General features: G+C 54.4%; 1 protein-coding gene across 3 annotated transcripts; it reads right to left on the reverse strand.

Annotated features, from left to right (window-relative positions):
* Nucleotides 1–809: 809 nt before the first annotated feature.
* Nucleotides 810–24072, reverse strand: SLC45A3 (solute carrier family 45 member 3). Of its 3 annotated transcripts, none has more exons than XM_030473597.1 (5): nt 24001–24072; nt 8584–9033; nt 7504–8337; nt 5866–6131; nt 810–1931 (listed from the first exon to the last, which is right to left on the reverse strand). In XM_030473597.1, the coding sequence occupies exons 2-5, from the start codon at nt 8729–8731 to the stop codon at nt 1479–1481; spliced, it is 1701 nt and encodes a 566-aa protein (XP_030329457.1). In that variant the 5' UTR covers nt 8732–9033; nt 24001–24072; the 3' UTR covers nt 810–1478. The 3 variants fall into 3 exon arrangements, with proteins under 3 accessions (XP_030329457.1, XP_030329458.1, XP_030329459.1); XM_030473598.1 differs by lacking the exon at nt 24001–24072 and adding an exon at nt 11584–12179; XM_030473599.1 differs by lacking the exon at nt 24001–24072 and having other exon boundaries at nt 8584–9328.

Here is a 24072-nt window from a genome sequence, read left to right on the forward strand (position 1 = left end):
GGTGTCTGGGTGGTCGTTGAGTGGCAGAAATCTGCCACCAGCAGAATTATTCCAGCTGACCCACACCTATGGGGAATGGGACTGGCCAGAAGGACACATGTGGCTGCAGCCACTCTGCCAGTGCAAGAGCCTCACACCTGGGAGCTAAAGAACCTGAACGATCCAGGAGCATTCAGTGCCATGGGAGCAAGAGGCACTTTGCCTCTCTCTATCAGGTAACTGCTTATGCTGTGCCTCAGTCAGAACCTCGACTCCTGTCTGGAACTAAAACACACTTTAAAAAGCCCAAACAAGTATAAATACGTAACGTGGATCAGCAAACCACAAACAGCAGCAAGAGTTCCTGTCCTGCTCCTTCTGACCAGCACACCGAGGACCAGGCTTCCCCTGCTCTGCAGGGAGCTTCCATCCTCCCCAGCTCCTGGTCATGGTTTCCAGATGCTCTGGGCGTGCTGGCAACGTGCTCACTCAGCCCCTGTGCCGGGGACCTGCTGCAGCAGTGACTGCTGCCAACTTCACCCCCCTGTCAGCAGGCAAGCAATCCCTGCAGCTTCCTCAGGAGAGCTCTGCCTGCTCCACCTCACCGTCCCAGGGCTGAAACCCCTCCAGGGACAGATTTCCCTTGTGATGTGGCAGCATCCTTGAGGGGCCAGGTCTGGATGTGTTAAGGCAGAGAGCAGGCAGCAGCTCCGAGCGCTGAGGAGAGGGCAGAGCGACTGAGGAAAGCTAAACACAACCATTAAAGCAAAGAAATTAAGAAGTCCTTTCCGTCTGATGCAAGCTGGTACATAGGTAAAAGATAAGTCACCTTTTGGAACTGGTCCTAATGAAACTTTAACTTGTTTTTCTGAAACAAGGCATAGTCGCTTTTCTCCTGATGGTTTCTCCCTGGCAGAGCCGAGCAGAGCCGAGCAGATCAGAGCAGAGCAGAGGTGGGAATGGAAGCGTGTGCACACACACAGGGGTACCTTAGCCACCCATCTTATTTTTTTCCCAAGGAAATCTCCTCCCAGTGCCCTATTTGCAGAAGTATTGCTCAAGAAGTTGAGTAGAACTGCAACAGGCTGGCGAAGAGGGTTCAGCTCTAACTGGAAAACACGAGAATAAATGATTCCTTCCCTCCCCTCGCCATTGCCTCTGCTGCTTAGAAAAATGACCCATTATTAAAGGAAAAATCAATTTCCCTTCTCCCCCCCCAGATAACCCCCTTTGGTGCTGGCTGTGCAGTGCTGTCTTTTGATAAAGGCACCTTTGGAAAGCACTGATGGCCCAAAGCACAATGCCCCAGTGCCTCACATTTACACCTGAGATTAGCCCTGCTGCATCTCTCCTGCCCCCAGCCCCAGAACTACCCCCGGGGCTGCAGCAGCAGCGTGGGGAGAGCAGGTACCACACGAGGCTTTGCACCAGTGGCCACATGAACACACACACACACACAGAGGACTCGTTTGGCCACGTGCTGCCCGTGTGCCTTCACATCACACCACGGACTTGGCCATGTCACTCTTATCAAAGACAACTTTGGTTGCAAAGTAAATGGCTACGAGGCCGAAACCAGCAGCTGACACCATGTAGGCAGTCACCGACTGCGTAAACTGGACGATGGAGCCCATGAAGAGGGAAGGGACAACCTGAGAGAGGAGGAAAGCACTGTCCAAAATAGCCAGGTCCAGGCAGATCCCTCGGCCGGGAGCCACCGAGTCCGGTTCTCCCACCATCATCCTGAGGGAGACGTCGCAGGAGGAGCTGACGCACAGAGCTGAGCTGGCAGCTGGGGCAGGGGAGGAAGAGGAGGAGGAGAAGAGGCTCCCAGAGTGTCCGTTCTGGTAAGGCAGCTTCTGGCTGGAAAGCAGGCCTTTGGAGAAAGCGGATTTCTTGTCCAAGCGAGCTGCAGCTTCCTCCTCTTTGCTCTTGTATTTATGCAGAAACACCTAAGGGGAAGAAGGAGGGCACGTGAGGAGGAGCGGGTCGGCGGTGTGGAGCCCAGCAAGTGAGGTGGGACCCCTCTCTTTGTGCAAGACAGAGCCACGCTGTGCTTTGTGCGTGTAGGGTCAGGCTGCCAGAGGCGGGCAGAGCCCGCAGCGAGCCTGAGATGGGATCTCCACGTGAGATGGGCTCCAGGAGCCATCCTGATGGTCCCCAGGCCAGCTCTTCCCGCCTGGCACAGGGTGCAGAGCAGCCCCGACTCACTGGGGATGCGGCCAAGTGGTGCCTTGGTTGTGCTGGAGCCCAAAGGCAGCCCAGGCTCTGCCTGGGGACACTGCGCTGAGCTTCCTCAGGTCACCTTCCTCTTGTCACCTCCTCACTGGGTGCCGAGGGAACCTGGGCAGCAAGCACAGCTCACCCCATCCTGAGTGAGCTGATCCTGCAGGACAGGAGTGAAGGGCAGAGCCCACTGTGGAGGTATCACACAGCCAGAGAGTCCACCCCAGTGCAAACTGAAGTGTTTGGAACTGGGAACCCAAACCCTTCCTGCAGAAGAGCCCATAGGCAGATAAATAGAGCCCTGGATGCATGGATGCATGGACGCATGGCCACTTCTCAACATCTGGGGCACTTGGAAGTGACACAGTGCTGCGAGCTCAGGAAAGACCTGGCATGTGTGACCTGAGCTGCATCATCTGCCTGACCTGAGCCTCCTCAGCCAGGCTAGAAAAGGGGGGTGGGAGGAAAAAGAATCTTCTTCCTCTCCTCCTCTTTTGCCCCGCTCTGCTCAAGCTGCGCGGTCTCTGGGGCACGGCTCACTCAAGCAGTATTCACCCAGAGTCTCTGGATCCCAAAGCTCTCCACATTCACACCAACAAATAATGGGCAGCCATGTGTGGCCAGGGAAAACAGTGCAGAAAACCTGGGGCATTTGCAATTATGCACCAGCACTGGTCTGCAAGGGGTAGAGCAGATAAGGCAGGCCATGGTGACCCATTCTGCACATGGGGAGGTTGAACTAACAAAGGAAAAGGGGGAAATCAGCACGTTTGAGAGCAGAGAGCACCCTCCCCGCTGCGAGGGGCTTGCCTCAGCCTGGCCACAGGTAACAGGAGCCGGGCAGGAGTGTGGGCACCCCAGCCCCGTTACAGCCACCCCAAAGCTGTGAGCAGCCTGGGCACCCACCCAGCTGCACCCAGCCCTGCCTCGTGTGTGTCAGCCTCTGTTCACGCTGCCCCAGGCCACGGCTGCAGAGCTGGGGCGCAAACAGCTTCAGGTTCAATCACCCAAGAGAAACCAGATGAAAAGCACTTCACTAAATAGCAACCCCCCTCCAAAGGCTTTACCTGGGCTCTGCTCAGCTGCTCACTGTACCCTTCAGCTCCTTAATTGTGCCTCGGATCATGACTTTACGCTCCAATGCATCAAGCCAGGGCTGTCGCTTATCTTCTGTGGAGCTTAAAAACCCTCCCACATGCCTGCTATTGCCATCAGACTTCAAAGCAACTCCAAGCCCAGCACAGAAAGGGCATTGTGTGAGCCAAACTAGGATGTCCCCCCCAGTTCCAGCCCTTCCTATTTGCCACTGATGTTCGCAAAAGCCTGCTCAGCTGCCCTGATGGCTCATGCCATGTTTTCCTGGTTTCTATAATGATCCAGGCTGGGACTTCAGAGCTACAAGTTCTGGAAGGGGGGGGGTGAATACCCAGTGTGGAGAATTAATTTAAATCCAGAGCAAGTGACTTAAATCCATATTCACAGGGATGAGCTTAGTGAGAGCTTCTGCTTTAAAATCACTCCTTGCAACAGGATATAACCACAGGAGCCACAGGAGGCTCAATCAACAGCTTCGTCTCAGAGAATCGTGGACTGGTTTGTGTTGGAAAGGACTTAAGCTCATCCAGTTCCAACCCCTGCCACGGGCAGGGACACCTCACACTAGACCATGTTGCCCAAGGCTCTGTCCAACCTGGCCTTGAACACTGCCAGGGATGGGGCAGCCACAGCTTCTCTGGGCACCCTGTGCCAGCGCCTCAGCACCCTCACAGGGAAGAACTCCTTCCTTATATCCAACCTGAACTTCCCCTGTTTCAGTTTAAACCCATTCCCCCTTATCCCATTGCTATGGTCCCTGATGAAGAGTCCCTCTCCAGCATCCTTGTAGCCCCCTTCAGACACTGGAAGCTGCTCTGAGGTCTCCACGCAGCTTCTCTTCTCCAGGCTGAACAGCCCCAATGTTCTCAGCCTGTCTCCATACGGGAGCTGCTCCAGCTCCTGACCATCCTTGTGACCTCCTCTGGACTTGCTCCAGCAGCTCCATGTCCTGCTAATGTTGAAGACACCAGCCCTGCACACAGTGCTGCAAGTGGGTCTCACGAGAGCCTCCCTCTGGAGTTGCTGCGCAGTGGTGGGAATGAGGAACCCGGCAGTCCCTAACCTCCTGCGCGAGCTGGGAATGCCACCACGCACCTCTCCCGAGCTTTCAGGTGCTGTTAGGACATGCAGGTGCTTTCCTCCTGTCCTAGGTGAGGTTTAGTGGCCATGCTAAGGAGAGGGCATGCAGGAGACGAGAGTGACTTACGGAGGGTGTGCAGAGCAGGGAGCTCCAGCGGAGGTGGCCCTGAGGCTGCCGCCAGCGGTCCCGCACGGGGGGGCAGCAGCAGGCACTGGGAGCGCCCCTTCTGCTGCTTCACTTCAGGAGCAGTGGTTAAAGAGAGGGGAAAAAACAAAGAAAGTAAAAAAGGAGAAGGAAGAGAGGAAGCAGGAACGAGGGAATGGGGGAAGGCAAACTAAGGGGATGAGAGATTTCAACAGGATGAGAAAAGAAGAGGACAGAAATGGGGAAGACGGGGAACTTGCTGCCAAAGGCACTTTAGGATCTACCTGTTTGGGGTCTCCCCGCAGCCTGCTGCAAGGTGTTTGGTGAAGGAAGGAGGAACTTTGAAGGCAGGGCAGAAGAAACCAAACCCAGCTATACCTCACTGGACTTGGAGTGTTTCCCTGTCAAGCCTTTGGCAAACAGTTGTGCACGTGGCCTTCACATTCCCACCCTGTGGAGCTGGGTTTTCATCCTACTGATGTTACGTCCATGGGAGATCCCAGCTTTTGCCAAGCAGAGCTGCTTTGCACCCCTGCTCTGACAGGTACCTGGCGCACATTGGGATGGGGTGGTCAGAAGTATTTGTTCATGAAGAACATCTGGATGCCTGTGGTAAAAACTCCTCCTCACTTCACTGCAGACCCCGCTGCCCCTGGGATGAAAGAGCTGCCTCAAACCACAAAGTAACTTTGCATTTGCAGCACCAGAGAGACTTCCATGAATCCAGTGTACAGCTCAAGAACCTCTGAAGACTCCTCCACATCTGTGGCACAGGATTACCAGCTTTTGTGCTGGTGTCCAAACTTTCACACCCTTTATTTCTCTTGGAGCGAGGGGAATAGGCAGAACCTCAGTTTTCATTGTACTGATTTTCATGCTATGGAAACAACTGCAAAGCAGGACCTCGAAGGGAGGAAAGTTCTTGAGGTTTTTAGCACATCTCAGTGCTGCAGATGTGACCTGGCTGCAGAATGCACACAGCTGTAACTAACCTGCACTAGCTTCCCTAACAATACGCAGGACACAGAGGAACACAAGACATCCCTTTTGATACACCAACCCCAGCTCGTTTCTCCCATCTTACCCACTCCCCACTTCTTAAACCTGCATAATGCTTCTTGTGAGCAGGGAATGCCTAAGGAAGGAAATGCTAAACTCTCTTATCAACTTCATTTCAGAGGAATCTCCAGAGAAGACACAGCCTGGAGACAAGAGGCCCACGTGGAAAGCCTTTGCACACAGGCATGTGTTTCTCTTCCATGTGCAGAAGAGAAGGACCGGCTACAAGAGGCTGGCCAAGCTGTCCTCACAGCACCCTGCCCTCTGGAGCTGATCCCTACCTGTTTCTCATGATGATACAGCGATGCCAGCGTGTAAGGCAGGATCTGGAGTGCAGAGAAGGTGAAGCCTGTCAGAGCAGCCGAGACGGTGACGACGGTGACGCTGTGGGAGAGGCACATGACGATGGCAGCCCCGGGGAAGAACACCACGCTGCTCAGGTACACCGCGCGCGCCCCTAAGCGCGTCACCATCCGGTCCATGATTGTCGAGAAGAAGATGGATGTGATGCACTGCAGGAACAGGCCCAAACTGCCCATGCGGACCCCTGCAGGGAAGCAGAGGCGGTGAGGCTGCACCCAGGCTTCATCCAGCATATCCCAGGGTTGCACCAGCCACACTGCAGCTCCCACCCTCCACCAGCAGCAAGTGTTTGCCACACATGCTCCTGGGCACCCCAGTCTAACCAGAGGGGCAATGGGAGATAGGAATCCAAACACCATCCTTGTCTTTGGAAGCTGTTTGCACCTCCCGACTCTTAAGCCAGCATCTGTCACCTGCTCATGAACCAGGATCTGTTGTTACCTGATGCCAAAACCGGCAACAGAACGAAAGGAACAAGGAATTGTGCTTAAGCCAAGGTAAAGCATACAACATGCACTGAATCACTGCAGTATCCGGTAGCAATCCGGACCTTACCCTTTGCAAAGATCTATCAGATTTCAGGGAATTAAAACCATTAACTCTTTGGAGCAAGGATCATTACTCAACATACGTTTCTGTGACAGCGAGCACAATGGAGCCCTGACCTGCTGCGAGCTATATAGTGCAAGTGTTAAATAATAATTAAGCTCCCTCTAAGTTAAACAGACAGTCAGCACAAAGAGGCAGTGTACTGCAGAGCTCACAGAGGCAGCGAGTGGAAAAATCAGAGGGCAAGATGTACAGCTGGAGGAGGAGGAGGGCCAGGAAGGTGCCTCCAAGATTAAAAGGCTTAGATCCGGGAGAGAAGGGCCAGGAGCCAGTCAAGGCTCTGGCACCACGCAGCAGCCAAAACGGGACAGCAGGCAACAAGAGCAAGCAGGTAACGTGCTGCAGAGAGAGTATCCCGTGATGTGGACGTGGCAGCTACAGACTCCAGTGGTGAGCACTATCAGAAAGCACTGGAGAAAGGGGTGAGAACTGGGGGAAGCTGCTTGAGGGCTCCCCACATACAGGTGTGAGATGGGAATCTCACCGTACAACAAAAGGAAGGTGCAGCCAAGCCCATCTCACTGCTACTGAGCATATCCTGGCCTTCCAACTGCTGCTCTCCAAGAGATGGGGGCACCACCACCCCTCTTGTAAAAAGGAGGGAAGACCAGTGAAAGGACCTGGCAGTGGCAACCACAGTTTGCAGACAGAGCTGCTCAATATACAGCCTGCCACTGAACAATTCAGCCCCAGGCCAGGGCAGCTCTGCCAGATCCAGCTCTGAGCTGGGTAGCTCGGAGGACCAAGAGGCATTTCCCTGTTTGATCCACTATGCAATGCTCCGAGGGCCATGGGGGAATGTTTTTTCCTGCCCTGCCTGCAGAAAGCAGTCTCCTGCAATGTTGTTCTGCATTACCAGCAGAGCTGAGCCCATTCCAGCTCCCACTCACTGCTCCTGTCCTAGGGAGCAGATGCTGCAGCCTCAGAGCAGCTGGTTCACTTCTCACCTTCATCGTAGTGGCGTCTGGCATCCGTGCCTGGCTTGGCCCTGGGGACACCGTGGTACAGCCCTTCCCCAACAAAGTCTGTGTAGAACAGCATGAAAGTCATGAGTGCCATCCAGCTGCAGAGCTCGGCCACAAACAGGCGCCGGATGACCTTGGGGATGCGGCAGTAGAGGCTGTGAAGCCGTGGCACCAGCGTGCAGAGGTTCCTCAGGGCCTGCATCATGTGCCTGGCCTGCAGGAGACATGAGCTCCTGGAGATGTGGCAAGAGCAGCAGGCAGGAGGTGAGGGTTTAGGGGGAGCATCCTTCAGGGCTGGGCCATCCAGAGCATCCGCCTGGGTGGCTGCCTCCTCTGTCACAAAGAGCGTGGCCAGCACACAGCCGAGGAAAATGATGGCAAGGAGGCTGAAGAGGCAGGTCTCCTGCCCTCCCAGGTATGGGGCCAGAAAGCTGCCACCCCAGTCGATGGCTGGAAGCAGGTAGCCAATGCAGCCCCCCAGGCTGATCATGAAGGCATACATGGAGAAGGCCTGGCGGCAGTTGTCTGGCTCCTGGAAGAGGTCTGAGAGCAGAGCCTCCAGCGGGGTGAAGCAGACCTGGCCACAGAAGTCCAGTAAGCCGATGCCCAGGATGAGGAAGGCAATCTCCAGAGGCCGAGGGTTGAGGGCAAACAGGCTGGCCAGGCTGCTGGCGTGTGGGATAACGAAGAGGCTGAGCAGGACTCCCAGGCAAAGCATCCAGATGAAAGGTCTCCTCCGGCCATAGCTGCTGTGCCAGTGGTCGCTGGCGGATCCGATCAGCGGGACAAAAACCAAGCCAAGGACAGGTCCTATCCCTGGCAGAGAGAAAGAGGTGGTGGTAATGTCTGGAGCATGCTGGTCTGTATGCACTGCTAAGAAAAAGCCTGGGGCATTTCAGGAACTCAGCATGCTTCATTGGGACACAGCCCCCTCCTCCAGAAACAGGCTGCCCTTGATGTACGAGTAGAGACACCCCTCAGAGGCAAGCCCCCATGCCCTTATTTGCCCTCCAGACTCAAAGGGAAAACAAGCACTTCAAAGGTGAGAGAAAAACTGCCTACCCAAAACCATGGTCATGAACTTCTCCTCCACACCCACTTCCAGCAGCAGCGGAGGCACGTAGGTTATCCCTGCAGCCAGGCACACCTCCAGGCCGAACGTCAGCAAGTTGACCAGCAGAAGCTGGGTCTTGCTGTTGTGGAAGAACATGCTGGCCCAGGCTGCCTGCCCCGCGCTGGCCCAGGCTGCCTGCCCCGCGCTGGCCCGCAGCCCTAGTGCCAGTGGGCTGCGGTGCTCCGGCTGCGGCACAGCCAGGGGTGCCCCACAGGCCAGGTCTGGAGCTTCCCTGCCTGCTCTGCTGCACAGATGCTGTCTCCCATCTTTAGCAAGGGGGAATGAACTGTCTTTTCCTCTTCCTCTTCGTGCAAGATGTGGCCCCGGCGACGCCGAGTCCAGGCGTGGGCAGGCACGGGTCCCACTCCAGGCTTCCCCTTCTGCTCACATGATATGGTCTGTAAGAAGAGAGAGCTTGTTAAATACAGCGGGGTCCGGGGCGGGGGAAAGGGATAGAACCAGGCACGACACAGACACATCATCGCTGAAAGGGACAGTCTCCATCCCAACAGGCTCTGCAAGGCACAGGAGGGTGATGAGAGGACATCTGTGAGAGCAGCAGGATTAAAAGACACAACCACATCGGTGCCAGGTTCCTCTCCAAGGGCTTGTGACAAGTGTCAGTCATGGTTTGGGGAAATGCAACTCTGCCTTTGGGCTAAGGGAGGTCTAATGTCCAGCCTCATCTCAGAGACGGGCAGTTGTAGCAGACAAACAAAGGATTTAGGGTCCTCTCTCCCAGTGAAATCAATTAGCAGCCCCTTCAAGGATCAGGGCTGCAGTCACACAGGGTCATCCCCAGAGACCCACCCCACTGCCTAATGACAGGGCATCATCCGCACCGCTCCGCAGGCTCCCAGGGGAGCAGTTTCACCCAAATCCCATCTCCAGCCCCTGAGACAGGGCACAGGGAACAGATGGTGCCTCCATGGAGTTTCACAAACAAATCTGACCCACTTTAGCCTCATCTAACAGTGAACAGCAATTACCTTACTCATTAGTCTGAGTCATTTATTTGCCCTGTAACAGGCTCCCTCTCTCTAGCCTTCTGCAGAGGGGAGAGGCCACCAGCGCAGGACAGGGGCTAAGCAGCTAAGGCCAGAGTGAGCAGATGCCTCTTTGTAACCTGTTACGAGCCTGCCACTATGTCAGTTCCCAGCATCTAGTCCACCAAAGTGCTGCCTTGCTAAAAGCACTTACTGGTCCGTAGTTATGCTAGGGAAGGTGGAGTGGGTTAGCAAGACATGAAGCTCCTGCACAGCTATTGATTCAAGAGTAAAACAAATCGCTGCCTAGTTCTCAGGATTCATGTTCCCACTTTGCACAGAAGCTTCAGCCTCCTGTGCCACCACAGTGCTTTGGGTCCTGTGGATGGAGGAGGCTGAACACAGTGTGAGCCACGCAGGCACTGGGGTTTATCTGCACTTGCTCCCCCCCTGGCTGTGGGGAAGCTGTGGCTGTGTGTGTACCTGCTGCACACCCCATCCACGCCACAGCACCGCTCGTACAGTTTCCCTTTGCTGCAGAGAGTGAACCCATCAGACGAAAAAGAGGTGAGAATCCAGCTGTGCAGCCTCGTGCCCCTCTAACTTCTTTGCCTCCATTACAGGGGAGAGGAGAAGATTCCTACAGGGAACGTCTCCAGCACTGCCCTTCCTCCTCAGCAGCGGCTGAACCAGCGGTGCTGGACCACAGCCGTGCCACAGCTACACTGGGCAGAGAGAAAACTCCATGTGAACACCAAACGTGGTGCCAGTGAGTGTTCCCTAACCCCACAGAGCGCGTGCATTTGATGTCCATCACTGCATAAGTGAGCACACAGGTACAGCTTCTGCATTCTCACTTTTCCTTCCCCTCTTCAAGTAAGCCCCATGGAGATGAGTGGGTGAGGATGTGTGGTGATGAGGTTCACTCGGAGGTGCAAGCATCACTCTCTGCCTCTTGCTGCTGCAGAGGGGAGGCACCTCCTGAGCTGAGGAGCTGATGGGCTGCCAATGACATGCAAAAAGGACTAATTATTTTCCTTCATATCTCTCGCCTCCCCCCTCCCAACAGCTTAGACCCCGACTGGCACAACAGATACCTCCTTTTAACAAGTGTGAACATTCAAATGACTTGCCCAAGGTCAAACAGCAAGCTAAGGCAGGGGGGAACAGCAACAGTTTTCCTTTCATCACTAGACACGGCTTCAAAGGCGCGCTCGGAGGCCCCAGACATGCTCAGCCTTACTTCAGATCACTCTATCTGCAAGGGCTGGGGGCAGCAACCACCTTCCTCAGATGTGGGCCACACACAGGATGTCTCAGCCCTGCTCGTGGATGGTGGGTGCCCAGCTGGCTGACAGCCTTGGGACGGGAATTCAAGCTCCAGCAGCACAAGCCTTGGTGCTGCTGGCTAAAGGGAGCAGATTCTCAAGCCAGAATGAATCGAGCCACCATCACTCTAAGACAGACCTGGGAGGGAGATGTAATGTCCACTGACTGCTGTAGTCCAGGCTCTGGGGGGCTTAAGGAGGGGGCTTATCCCTCCTTACCCCAAGGTAAACTCCAAACATTCAATAGGAGATGTCTTACACACACACACAGAATTTCTCATCAGTAGGGAAGACAAGACGTGCCTCTTCCCCCTCCACACCCTCACAGGGCTTTAAGGATGAAAGAAATCCCCGTGTACCCAGATGCAATACTCATGTATGGTCAGAGATGAGAAGCTGCCACCAGCAACCAAAGTGTAGTTCCAGTTGAGCCCTTTCCTGTTTAAATTGCATTTGGGGTCCCAATCCCCACCAATGAATTGGTTTTTACTTTGTTCCCAGCGCACAGGGAGATGCTTTGGCTTAGCTGGACAGAAACGGCAGCGCAGGCCAGGGAAGGGTCCATCTGTGAGGACGGGGCAGAGGGATGGGAACAGAAGATTTGGGAGGAAAGGAAGCAAAAGCCAGGACTCACCTCCTGCAGCAGCGCGGTCAGAGGTGGTCCCTGGTCCCTTGAGCTGCTCCCCAAGGTCCCTGCAGCACTCGGGAGAAGCTCCTTAAGCAGTGGTGAGGCGAGCAGAGGTGGAACCAGCGGCAGGTACACGCAGGGTTTGGTTTCAGGGCCCTCCCTGGTGGGGTGTGATCACCGCAGCCACGCCTGCACCCTCCCCTGGCAAACACAGGCACCAGCGCGGCGATGCCACCGCCGGAGCACAGCACCAGCGCCTTGCTGGTGTGCACAGACCGGGGTTTGGGGCATGGCGTGGATGGCTGCTTGTTACAGATGAGATGTTCCCTGCAGCTCTGCCTCTGAATAACAATCCCAGCAGCAAGACCAAACACTTCATTTAAACCTCTCGTCTCTTCCAGGACAATTCCTCCGGCAGACTATGGGCTGGTTTGGTTCTGGAGCTCTCTAAGCCTTGTCTGGGTGTGGAAGGAGTCAGTCACCACGTCCTAGGGGGGGATCCTGGTCTAACAGCAGCATTTACACCTCACACACAAGGGAGCTGGCAACGGCCTGTCCAGCCCAGAGGGATTTGGCACGTTGTGATGGGGAGGCCCTTTCACAGGCAGATGGGGGCTGCTCCAAAAAGCTGCAGGACAACAGGCACTTCTTCCCGCCCTCCAGCCCCAGTTTCCCCCAACTTCTACCATAGGGACAGTGTCTGTCCTTCCCTACGGAGCACAATGCCAAGCACCTTGCAGATCCTCCCCAAAAAGGGACACAGAGCCCTCCTGTGAAGGGCTCCTGCACACAGAGCAGAAGGGAGCCACATGGGGGGCTCCTTCACAGCTGCTCCCGAGCTGTCGTGCCACAGGGACATCATGTGCTGCGGAGCAGATGATGCCTTTCTCTGCTCTTCCTCTCCCCCGCCTCGAGGAGAGGTAAAGCGTCTTTAAACACCAGGGTTTGAAATGCGAAAACCAACCTTTTCCCCTCCTTTCTCTGCAGAGAAACAAGAGATCAACTCCGCGAGGCTGGTTCGGCTGGCAGCAGGTAGGAGGGCGCGTCCTGGGGCAGCAGCAGAGTGCCAGACAAAGGCAGAGAGAGAACAGAGGAGAGGGCTCCGCTACCCACCTGCACACAGGAGCCTCTCCAGCAAGGGCAACCAAAGCAGAAAGCACTGCACCTCCTGCAGCCCCGGCATCTCCTGCTTCTCTGCTCCCTCCCGCTGCAGCAGCCGGCAGGGCAGGAGGAAGCAGGCAGCGTGCCTCCGCGGAGCACAGCTCGCCCGGCAGCACTAATGGGGAGCAAGAAGGGGTGAAACCAGGGAAAGCCGCTTCCCAGAGTCCGTTCCTCTAAAGGCTGGAGTCACACGTTTCCCCTACTCAGAGCTTGTTCCCTGCTCACATGCTCCACATAAAGCTTTGACAAACATCTTCCTGCGCCCGACGCAGCCCTGAGACGCAGCCGGGCCCCGCATGAGGAACCCCACGACGTGCACGTGAGAAGAGCAGCAAGTGCACGGACACGCGCTGGAACCAGCATGGAGCGTCCTGGTGATGTCGGACGTATGGACTCACACACAGCAGCACCAGCACAAAGTTCACTTCCCATTTCCTTTCCCTCAGCCGGCGCAGACGTGGCTCTGAGCACCCGCATGAACAGACCCTGAGGCACATCTTTCCCTTCTAGAAGAAACCAACCCCCAAATCCCTGGAGAAAGAGGACTATGTGCACTGATGGACACGCACGAGCAGAGGCTGGAAGCAGTCTCCCCTCCTCCCATCTTTCCAACGTAGGATCTTACAAGTAACCACATCTAAACAGTGCTGAGACAGAATGAAGATTAAGGGATGTGGCAGAGAAATCCTCACTTATTCCTCATAAGAATCCGTATCTTGATACTCCACAATCCTTCCAGTCTCTCACGCGGATGCGGAAGGGACAAGAGGTGTTATTCAATGTGGTTGCAGCCCCTCTGATTTGTGGCAGTTGTGCACCTACCCCACGGTGCAAACAGCCACAGTGTTGATCACACAACAGAGAATTGGATTCATCAGCTATCTGTGACCTGCCAGGGCTCTGTAATAACCTGAGCCCTGTCTTATATGCCGAAAAAATTACCCCCCAAAAGCCTTTTCCTTAGCAAAGGAAAAGCCTTGGCTTTTCGGAGAAGCTGGTACTGGCCAGTGCAGGAGATGGTGGGAATGTGGAGGGCTCCAGCCCAGCACTTCCCAGGCGATACAGACCCACAGCACCACAGGTTGGATGCAGGAGCCTATTGCCCCCAGGCAGCAGAGGGAAGGGAGGGCGAAGGGTATTGCCAGCCTTTGGCTTTCCATTCATAACCACAACGGTCCATTTCCAACCTTCCAAGGGGCTCTTTCTGAGTGTTATTAATTCCCCGCTCCCTGGAAGCCCTTTGGAAGAAAGGGTGGGAGAGAGCACAAGAGCAAGTGCTTAGGGAAGGGCTGTTCATCCAGTGCCAGATCCTTTCACAGCTATCAGTGTCCATTCACTGCAGCTGAATGGGAAATACACCATGGAGAATAGCTCTGGCAGGCCCGGCGGGATGAAATGGAACCCTCACCTGACCTCTCCTGACCCTCTCCCCTTCCCCCTCCCTTCCCAAATCTCCTTGACCCCATTCCCAGTGTGGGGAGAGGGGAGTGCTCATTAAGCAGGGATGGGAGAAGGGCGATTTAGTCCCTCTGAATTAACTCTGCGCTTCCTTTGAGCTCCATTCTATCAGCTCGGCTTAAGGGAAGAGCAGCAGTAGGTGGAAATCCCCTCGGATGGGAACAAGGAAGACTCAGGCCACAGATCAGTGTCCAGACACCAGGAGATATTAATCCAGGACAAATGCTAGCTGCTACAGATGCCTCCAGAGTCATGGGAAGCTCAGAAGACTCCATGCAGTTTGGTTCCAAGGGATGCAGTTGAGTTCGGCAGGACCAGGGGTCGGTTCTTTCCTGCCCCACTGCAATGTTTCACTGCAGCACCTTCAAAGCCATCATCCTGCTGCTTTAACCTTGGAGGCCGATCAGTCCTGACCATTAGCAGGGCTGGTTCACAAGCCCAAGGGAACTGGTTCACATCTGCAGAAGCTTTGGGAAGTGTTTCTTCCAGGTTCCTTCAGGTAAAGGTGTAGCTGTGAGGGCTGTTGAGTGTCTTCTGTGGTTTTTGGCTGCCCTGGCTCTAGTGTCAGCCCGACTGACCAGCAGCAAATATCACAGCAGCCAAGAGTGGTCAGTTCTAGCCCATCCTCCTCCTCCTCACCTCGCGGGTACAAACAGGAACCTGTCTGTCTGTCTGTCTGACAGGGTCAGTGCCTCAGCAGACAAGGGGGAATGGCTTTAACCTGCCAGAGGGGAGATTGAGATGATCTCTGAGGCAGAAGCTCTTCCCTGTGAGGGTGCTGAGGCGCTGGCACAGGGTGCCCAGAGAAGCTGTGGCTGCCCCATCCCTGGCAGTGTTCAAGGCCAGGTTGGACACAGGGGCTTGGAGCAACCTGCTCTAGTGGAAGGTGTCCCTGCCCATGGCAGGGGTTGAGACTGGAGGAGCTTTAAGGTCCCTTCCAACACAAACCAGCCCATGAGTCTATGAATGGGACCGCTCGTGCCTGCCACGCGGTGGGACGGTCACGCAGTGTTTTGCCTCCTCAGGACTGGCACATAATCCCCAAAGTCCATTAAGCAAACAGAAGCCTCACACACTCCCAAACACACACAATGCAACCAAACCAGCAGCATTTGCAGCTTCTGCTCTCAAGAGCCTCACTTCTTCTGGTCACCCTTTCCCGTGCCAGCATCAGGTCTGCTACAAACAACTCCAGAGAAGCTTGGCTGGCTCTCCAGCGCAGCTTTGTTTTGCTACTGCATGCCCCAAGCTTTTGCTTTTATTCATGAGAGGAGCCCCTGCTTTGGAGCAGGAGGGGAAAATGAGACACGATCTGGTTCTGCTTTTCACTTGAGCTGGTGCAACCTTTGAGCCCATCACCCTGGCATTTGGGCTGGTTCAGCCCTTGAGCCCATCACCCTGGCATTTGGGCTGGTTCAGCCCTTGAGCCCATCACCCTGGTATTTGGGCTGGTTCAGCCCTTGAGCCCATCACCCTGGCATTTGGGCTGGCTCAGCCCTTGAGCCCATCACTCTGGTATTTGGGCTGGTTCAGCCCTTGAGCCCATCACCCTGGCATCTGGGCTGAGCCACCCTCTTCCCCCATCCCCTCTTGTTATTATTTTTAGCAGAAGAATACAAATGTAAATTGAACTGGAAGGGGGGGGGGAACAAACGACCCCCCCTGCAGGTTCCCCCCCCCTTCGCAGCGTGCTCATGGGCACAGATTCCATCCACACGAGCAGGGCCTGTATTTACGTGTCAGTGTGTAACACCCCCCCCCCCCGCTGAGCTGCCTTTTCTCTGCCCGAGCCCGGGGGCTCCTGCGCCGCGTCCACTCCAACAGGCCCACAAAGGGGATTAGGGAGAGCCCCGCAGCCCGCAGAGTAATCCACCACATTAGCCCTTGCTGGCGTTGCTGTCCTCTTGGGGAGGGGGGGAAGCAAGTCCTCCAAAGGCTTTTAAAGGCGCTGAAATTACACTTGAGCCTGAAACACTCCACCCAGCTGCTGCAGCCCCCAACAATGGGCTGGTTGTAAAGGGAATACCGGGAAGAGAGGAAAAAGAGCTGGATGGTGTTAAAAAGGGCAGCAGCTTCTTCATGACTGAAACACCAAGAGGTGGCTCAGACCCCCCCATTACATCCATCCACCCCTGTTCCCTGTGGAACGAGGCCCTGGGATGTGTTTCATAGAGTCATGGAATGGTTTGTGTTGGAAGGGACCTTAGAGCTCCTCCAGTTCCAACCCCCTGCCACGGGCAGGGACACCTTCCACTAGAGCAGGTTGCTCCAAGCCCCTGTGTCCAACCTGGCCTTGAACACTGCCAGGGATGGGGCAGCCACAGCTTCTCTGGGCACCCTGTGCCAGCGCCTCAGCACCCTCACAGGGAAGAGCTGAGCACTGACAACAGTGACACACAAGTTTTAAATCACTAGAGCTGAGTAGAAGGAGGATGATTTCCTCATTTGTTAGAAGAGATGGGAGCTGCTTCGCTGTTCACAGGACTGGGAAAATGGGAAGTGAAACTGGACCTTCTTGTTTCCAACACACAACTGCTGTGTAATGGGACATCTGACTCCTCACAGCAAGCTAAGGCCATGCTTGGGTTTCTCCTGCCTCCAGCACGTTGCAGCTCCAAAGCAGCTCTAGGGCTTCTACCCCATGCTGGAGCTTCATCATCCGTGGTTTATTTGGAAAGCTGTGACAGTCATGGGGCCAGCTGGGTCTCGGGGTCATCATCAGTTCTGATGTGCCAGCAAAACCCAGGGGCCAGAGCAAAGGCCACGGCTGGTGCTGATACACAACACTGCAAATTGAGCCCATTGACCGTGGCTCCTGGGCCAGCAGCAGCCAGGAGCTCTGCAGAACCAGAGCCCTGAGCCCTGGCAGAAGGCCTGAGCAGTACCCCAAGGGGCTGCTTATAAAGCAGGAGTGAGGGGTCTGACATTCAAGCACAGCAGGAGCTGCTGACACTGAACACGAAATCTCACCTCCCCTCTTTTTGGCAGAAGTCATGTTTGCCAAGGCCTCTGCCTAGGAAAGAGGGAGAAGCCAAAACTCCACACATGGCGGTCATGGAACCAGGTTGGAAAAGCCCTTCCTCAGAGAGCAACAGGCACGGACTTAGTCCCTTTGGCTTCAAGTTTTGGGAGCGTAACCTTGTGCTCTTCCCCAAAGGCTGTACTTTGGATCCCAGACGCACACAGAACTCATGAGCTCTTTCGTAACCACATGGCAGTTAGTCCGTTTCTCCATGGTAATTTTCTGGTCTGCAATCCCAGTTATTTGTGTCCCTGCCGGCGCAGCCTGACGCTGACATATCTCTGAGCGAGCCCTCTGACCTCCAGTGGCAGGTTGGTGGGTTTCTCCCTCTCTGTTTTCTGTCTCTAAAATGAGGTCATGGCTTTGACTGAGACAAAGAGCCTTTGCAGCGCGAGGAATAGCCCCGAGACAGGCATGAGGACAGAACCCCATCACTCACACCAGAGCCTGAGCGCAGGAGCGCCAGGCAGCCGCCCGCAGCCCTCCTGGCCACGGCTGGGATGCTCTGGGAAGAGATCCTGCAACTGCTCCCATCGGAGCACGGAGGGATGCGGGACAGGCACCACCTGTGGTGGGAGTGTTCAGAGGGGAAGGGAATAATGCAAAACCCTCGCAGTACTTTGGCCTCCTGGTCCACCTCCAGCAGCCAGCACGGGGCTTTACGCCAATGTGAGAGATTGCCAGCAAAGGCATCTGCTGTCACACCAGCACCTTCTGCCAAAGGGACGGGTGAGGAGCACGTGCGCATTGGCACAACAGGCTTCCTCTGGGTGCTTTAAGGTCAAAGACCACGTATCAGAGTCCTGAGGACTTGTCACAGCAGCAGCTTTATGTGCCCACAGCAGCAAAACCCGCACAAGCTCCGACTCCTGCGGCAGCAAGTGACTTCCCTGTGCTCATGAGGGCCCTCACATCACTGCTGGAGCTGGGAGAGTCTTCTCCTTATCATGCTGGACCAGTCATGAGGCCTGGCTCTGAAAACAGGAGATTCTCTCATTTTCCTTGTGCCTGACATCGTCTGGGCAATTGCGAAGATAAGGAGCAATCAGATTTTAGTGTTTCAAACAGATAAGTTTCACTGGAAGGTCTTTACGGGAAACATAAAGCCTTTTCCTTTCCCCATTCTATCAGTTTCACGTGTTACAGGCCCTGAACACACCAGGACTTCACATTAAGCTGTGGCCACTCACACAAACCCCACAGCAGCACCCAGCATCTGGTGGGGATGTTTGCCACTGTTCAACAGCCAAGGCTCAAAGCTGCCCTACTTTTACCACCCTGTCCCTCCTTATAAACAGGAACCTAAGTCCCATCTTGAACCTGGAAAGGATCTCAGTCCTAAATCATGAGCTTTCTAGTACCTAAGCACGGAGTTCAAGCTCAAAGACTGTGCTCGCTGAAAAGCTCTGCTGGAAGAGCAGAGGATAAATGGCAGTTTGTGCGTTTCAGGCTCGGAGCAGAGGCAGGATTTCCCCTCCACACTGGGCTCTCTCTTGCGTCTATTTACTGGAGTAAAGTTCAGTGAGCTCCAAATGAAGCAGAAAGACCTCGGCTATACCCACAACATGCTCCAGGCTGCCTTGGGCAAGCAGCCAGGGCACCTTGGGCCAGCGCAGCGCTGGCTTTGCCCAGCCAGAGCTGGGAAAGGGCTTATCCCCAGCACCGAGCTGGCCCACTCTGCCTGCGCATCAGCCCCCGTCACAGAGGGGACAGCCAGCACGCCCTGCCCTTGCCCAAAAGGCTCATACGCTGCTATCAGCACTGGCCACAGGCAGGGATGAACGGGAGTAGCTGGGGGCAGCACAACTGCAGACTGTGTTCCCAGAAATCCAAGATGAAAGAGGCCCTGTTGAATCATCCTGCCCCCGGCTGCCGGGGACTGCTCCCAACAGCACATCTCCAGCGCTTTGTCCAGTCTGGATGGATGGATCTGGAGCACTGAGGTTGTAAGAATTTGCCCTGAAACAATATCCATGGGCTAAGAGATTTAACAGCCGAGAAGCGTCCGTCCTTCCTTCCCTCCCCCTCCAGCTCTTCCCTGTGTAATTCCACGCTTCTCCTGGTCAGACCCCTCTCCAGGCTACATCCAGCCGCTCTCCTGGACCTGCCACCCTTCCCGGCGCACTCGCTGCTCAGTCAGCCTTGGCTGTAGCACAGCAGCCTTTTGTTGTAGCACTGCTCCAGCTGCTCCCACCGCCCCGCACACACAGGGGTCGTTTGTCAGAGCCATTCCCAAATCCACCTCTGGAGTCCAACAGCAACAGTGCCCACACAAAGCCCTCCCCTGTCACGCCACCAGCGGTACCTGGTACACAGGCTGAAGCCACTGGCATCTCCTTGCTCCTTTGTGCTCCATCTCTTTGTATTTAGGCGCTGCCTCTCACCACAGACCTAGGAGGAAGCTCCCTCTGTGAGCAGAACAATCCTTCATTCTCTTTGCACAGCAATAAGCAATGGGAGAGGTTTTTGCAGAAGCCAGCCCATGGTAGCACAGTGATAACCAGTACACCACAGCACTAACAGAGGATGCTCAGCACCAACAGGGGCAGCTCAGGTCTTGTAGAGCACCAAAATGCTTTGGGTACCCCGGCTCCAAGCAGAAGACCCCAACAGAAGTGGCACTACAAGCCCTGGGAGCAGCAGCACATCCTGGAGCAGCAGCAGATGCTCCTCCAGAGGCAGAGGACAGCTCATCGCTTCCAGACAGAGCACTGCTGCACGCTTACACCCCTGAAGAGCCAGTTCTGCCCATTGCTTCCAGACACAGGCAACTGGGGGGAGATGGCAGAGTAGTGTTAGATTTGGGGGTTCATCTTTGCTGTAGCAGGTCAGATCCCTGCAGGAATTGCTCCTCATGTTTGGTAAAGAAAATGTGATCCACAGATTTCACTGCATGCACCATTTCATGAGAAGCCCTAACCCACAAATCTAAAGATTTAGATGTTATCCACAACTATGTACACACAATTCCTGGAGCTGGCTCTAGCCTGCCCTGCAAGAACATTAATGTCTTGTGAGTGCTGACAGCTCGCAGGGATTTCCCTCGCTGCACTCACTGTTTTTGCCTTTCTCCTGAAGTCCCAGCTCCTGGAGTCAAACCCCTCCAGAGAACTTCAGCTTCCAACAACGTGAAGGTGGGAAAACCCTTGCACCTTGATTGAAGAGAAGAACCTCAGCCCTCACAACCCCAAGCAGTGCCCATCAGTGGTTTAAGTGTCTTTTTGTCAAATCAACCTCCCTATTTTGCCAGGGGCCATCCTTGCACCTTCTGAGTGTTCCCAACCTGGCACCTAGGAGAATTCATCTGTGAGTTCATGTGTTACTCAAACAAGGCTTGCCTGGCTGTGAGACAGGGCCAGCTCCTCAAGGTCTGGACGAGCAGCATGTACAGTAAAAGAAAACCAAGTGAGAGCCCCAAATCAAGCACCTGCTTGTTGCTGTGTGTGTTCCAGCCACCCTCCAGCTCTGAGACAAAGAAGCCATTGGGGCCACATTCCTCCATCCCAGTTCTTATTTTGCCAGACAATATTCCCGGGGCTCTGTTTCTCCTCTTCTGCAGGCTGGCAAAACGTTAAACTAATATTTGGGAACTGCAAGAGGAACTGACATTTTGGGATATGAAAACAAGGAGGAAGGGCCTCAGTTTGAGGACCTCCAAGGAGCAGCATGTGTACACAGCATCATAATGAAACGGTGACTGTGGAGCTCCACTGGGCTGTTTTCTGAACAAGCAACTCAAGAGCAGAGCTGGTGGCCACATCAGCAACTTCTGCAGCTCTGCAACACAAGATCACACGCAGACTCTCACAGCAGCACAAGAAAGAGAATGGGTTTCAAGGGATACGTGGATTCAACGTATTGTCGGTCTCAGATAACTGAACAACACGAGCACCAGGACACAGAAACGCAAAACTAACCCTGTGCTGTGCTCTCTTCCTAGCCTTTTGTTTGTGCTGGGTGCAAGAGTGCCTTCACGTTGTGCAGCTCCACGCTTACAGGCAGTCCTCTGTGAGCACATACACTGCTTGACTGCCTTGCAGAGGCTGCTTTAAGGTTTCCCCCCTTTTTGTAGGAGCAAAGATCCCTCCATGAGGGGCTCCGTGCCTGGCTTAGCTGAGCCCTGGGGCTCCTGCTTTCACATGGAGATGTGGTGTCTGATACGAAGCATTCAGAAACCAGGGCAACATTGAAAACAGTTGACAGCTGCTCACGAGCTTCTCATGGGTTCAAACTGAAACTGGGGAAGTTCAGGTTGGATCTAAGGCAGAAGCTCTTCCCTGTGAGGGTGCTGAGGCGCTGGCACAGGGTGCCCAGAGAAGCTGTGGCTGCCCCATCCCTGGCAGTGTTCAAGGCCAGGTTGGACACAGGGGCTTGGAGCAACCTGCTCTAGTGTGAGGTGTCCCTGCCCGTGGCAGGGGGTTGGAACTGGATGATCTTAAGGTCCTTTCCAACCCAAAGCTGTGATTCTATGATTCTATGACTCCCTTGCTCCACGCAACACAACTCAATCCTGGGTTTGGCTGCACGGCTGAAGGTTCACAAGGCTCCACAGGTTGGCTGCCTGGGCTTAGCTTTAGTTATAGTCACTGTCCTACACTGCCTGTCCCCCACCTCCTGCAGACACCACAGGGCACAGTCAGATGATGGAATTACTTGTAACAGCAGAAGCTAACTGAGGAGACTCACCACGTATAATGCTCTTTGGTTTCTGCGTGTCCCTCTGTGTACCATCTGCTGCCTACTTCCCCTGAGGTACAAGGCTCCACAGCTAACATTACCTGGTCACCCCACCATTACCTGCAGTGCTCTCTGCCCCCCTTCTGGTCCCTTTGCTTCTGCTCCCTCATAGCCTTGAATCCGTCACAAACTCCACAACTTTCACCCCATGGGTCAGGTGTTTTCCCTTGATGTTGCCTGAGCCAAGATAAGGCCACAGCAACACACACATTAAAGAAACCCCAAAACAGTCAACTGCCAAAACAAGGCACTCCTTGGATGACGTGCTCCAGCATAGAGAGAGGTGAGGGATAAACACAAACAGAGGTTACTCACAGTGCTTATTGCTCACCTGAAAGCTCTGCAATCCCACTGTGACATAAGTGGTATAAACCTTTTTTAGAGGTTGCAGTTTTTGCCCTGTCAGTTCATCACACAATGGATTTGATGCTTTTCAGACCAGTTTGTTGGTCCATTCTCTAAGCAAAGCTTCTCCTGCCATCACCTTAAACTCCACAGGGAGGCTTTAGAGCAAGAACAGAGATGTGAGACTCAGGAAGAAAACCCAAAGCCAATACCCTCACTCCTCAAACACTGCCCTCGAGTGCTGCAGAGAAACCAAGGGGAGAAGGGTAACAGGAGCTCCTGCTCCTCCTCTTTTCTAGGGCTTCTAACTCAGGGATCAGCCCAGTGATTTCAGCATCTTATGCTGTGGATGCAGCATTAAAAAGCTGACTTCAAAAAGATGCTGCCTGTGGAGTTTGTCCAGAGGACTCTGTGGTATCTACTCTATTACGTGACAGTGATGAGCATCGTGGAGCCTGCAGGATGCTCACAGATAATGTTACTGTTACCTCCAGGCAGCTTCTACCCAAAGACACGTGGCTGGGACCTTCTGGCAGCAGCTCAGTGTTGGGAAACACCCTGAGGTTCAGGTACTTCAACTGGAACCTCTTCAAGAGGACAAGACACTCACAGAGGGCACTGCACAGGTTACACATGAGAAGCTGTAGGGGCAGATTCCCACCAGAAGACAGCACGAGAAAAATCCACCTACAAGGAGAAGTTTCCTACTGAATCCCGAGACTGGTTTATGCCCTGAAATGCAGGGATTTACATCCCTTGTAAAGCTCTCATTTACTTTGCTATTAACTCTGGTCCTTCTATCTTATCCATATCAGATTTCTAAGCCTCTTTTCAAATCCCACAAGCCAATTGCTCTTGGCTTCCACGGGGCTTTGGGGGATAAATTCCAGAGTTTAAGGCACTGTCAGGCTGGCAATTCCTGGCTCCACCACCCCTCCCCACTGAGTGGAAGGCTGGTAGTAGCTACGGGTGAGGCAAGAAAGCCCAGGTAGCATCACACATTAAAAAGGGAAAGGAAATCGGTGGTGGGGTGAATAATAGCAAGGCTGGTGCATGTTCTTCAGGAGTGGCTGCATGACTTCAAGCCCAGGTCATTTGGGTGCTTTTGAAGTCCTTCCTCATGCTCTGGTTCTGTACATTTCCAGTTACTCTCACGTTGCACGTACAGACGCTGCGCTCTTGAACTCACATCCAGAACCAGACCAGTGCCAGGAGGGGACGTGTTGAGCCTGGCCACTTGCTCTGCACTGCTCATGAGCCTGGCAGATCTAGATGAGGACCAGGAAAGCTGTTCCTGACACGTTTCCCTTCCAACTTTTAACTTCCTCTAAAACATCAGCATGGAAATCAAGCATCTTGCCAAGCCTGGCCATCACCAGTATTAGTTTATTCTAGTGCTTTTCTCTTCCTCCTAAAACTGTCATCTGGGGGATGACAAATTAACCTTGCAGTTTATGTTTATCATAAACAACTGAGGCATTTGACCACCACAGTCTCCAGTGCTGACACAGTCAGTAACTCATAGAACATCCACGTTATGACTCAGGTACCACTTTTAAGTCAACAGCCCCCTCAGGCTCCTGCTACAGCTGAAGGGGAGAGACCCTGGGGGCAAATCTAAGCAGAGCCTACCATTAGGTGCAGCGAAAACTTCCCGATGCCAAGCACTGGCTTCCCTTCGACCGGACGGATTCACTGACCTGTCCCTGCAAGTCCACGGTCACATCGCGCTTCCTGAACCCTTTTGGTGATCCGCAATCTCGAAAGCGAAC

This window comes from Strigops habroptila, chromosome 18 (genome assembly GCF_004027225.2).
Source record: "Strigops habroptila isolate Jane chromosome 18, bStrHab1.2.pri, whole genome shotgun sequence".
NCBI lineage: Eukaryota > Metazoa > Chordata > Aves > Psittaciformes > Psittacidae > Strigops > Strigops habroptila.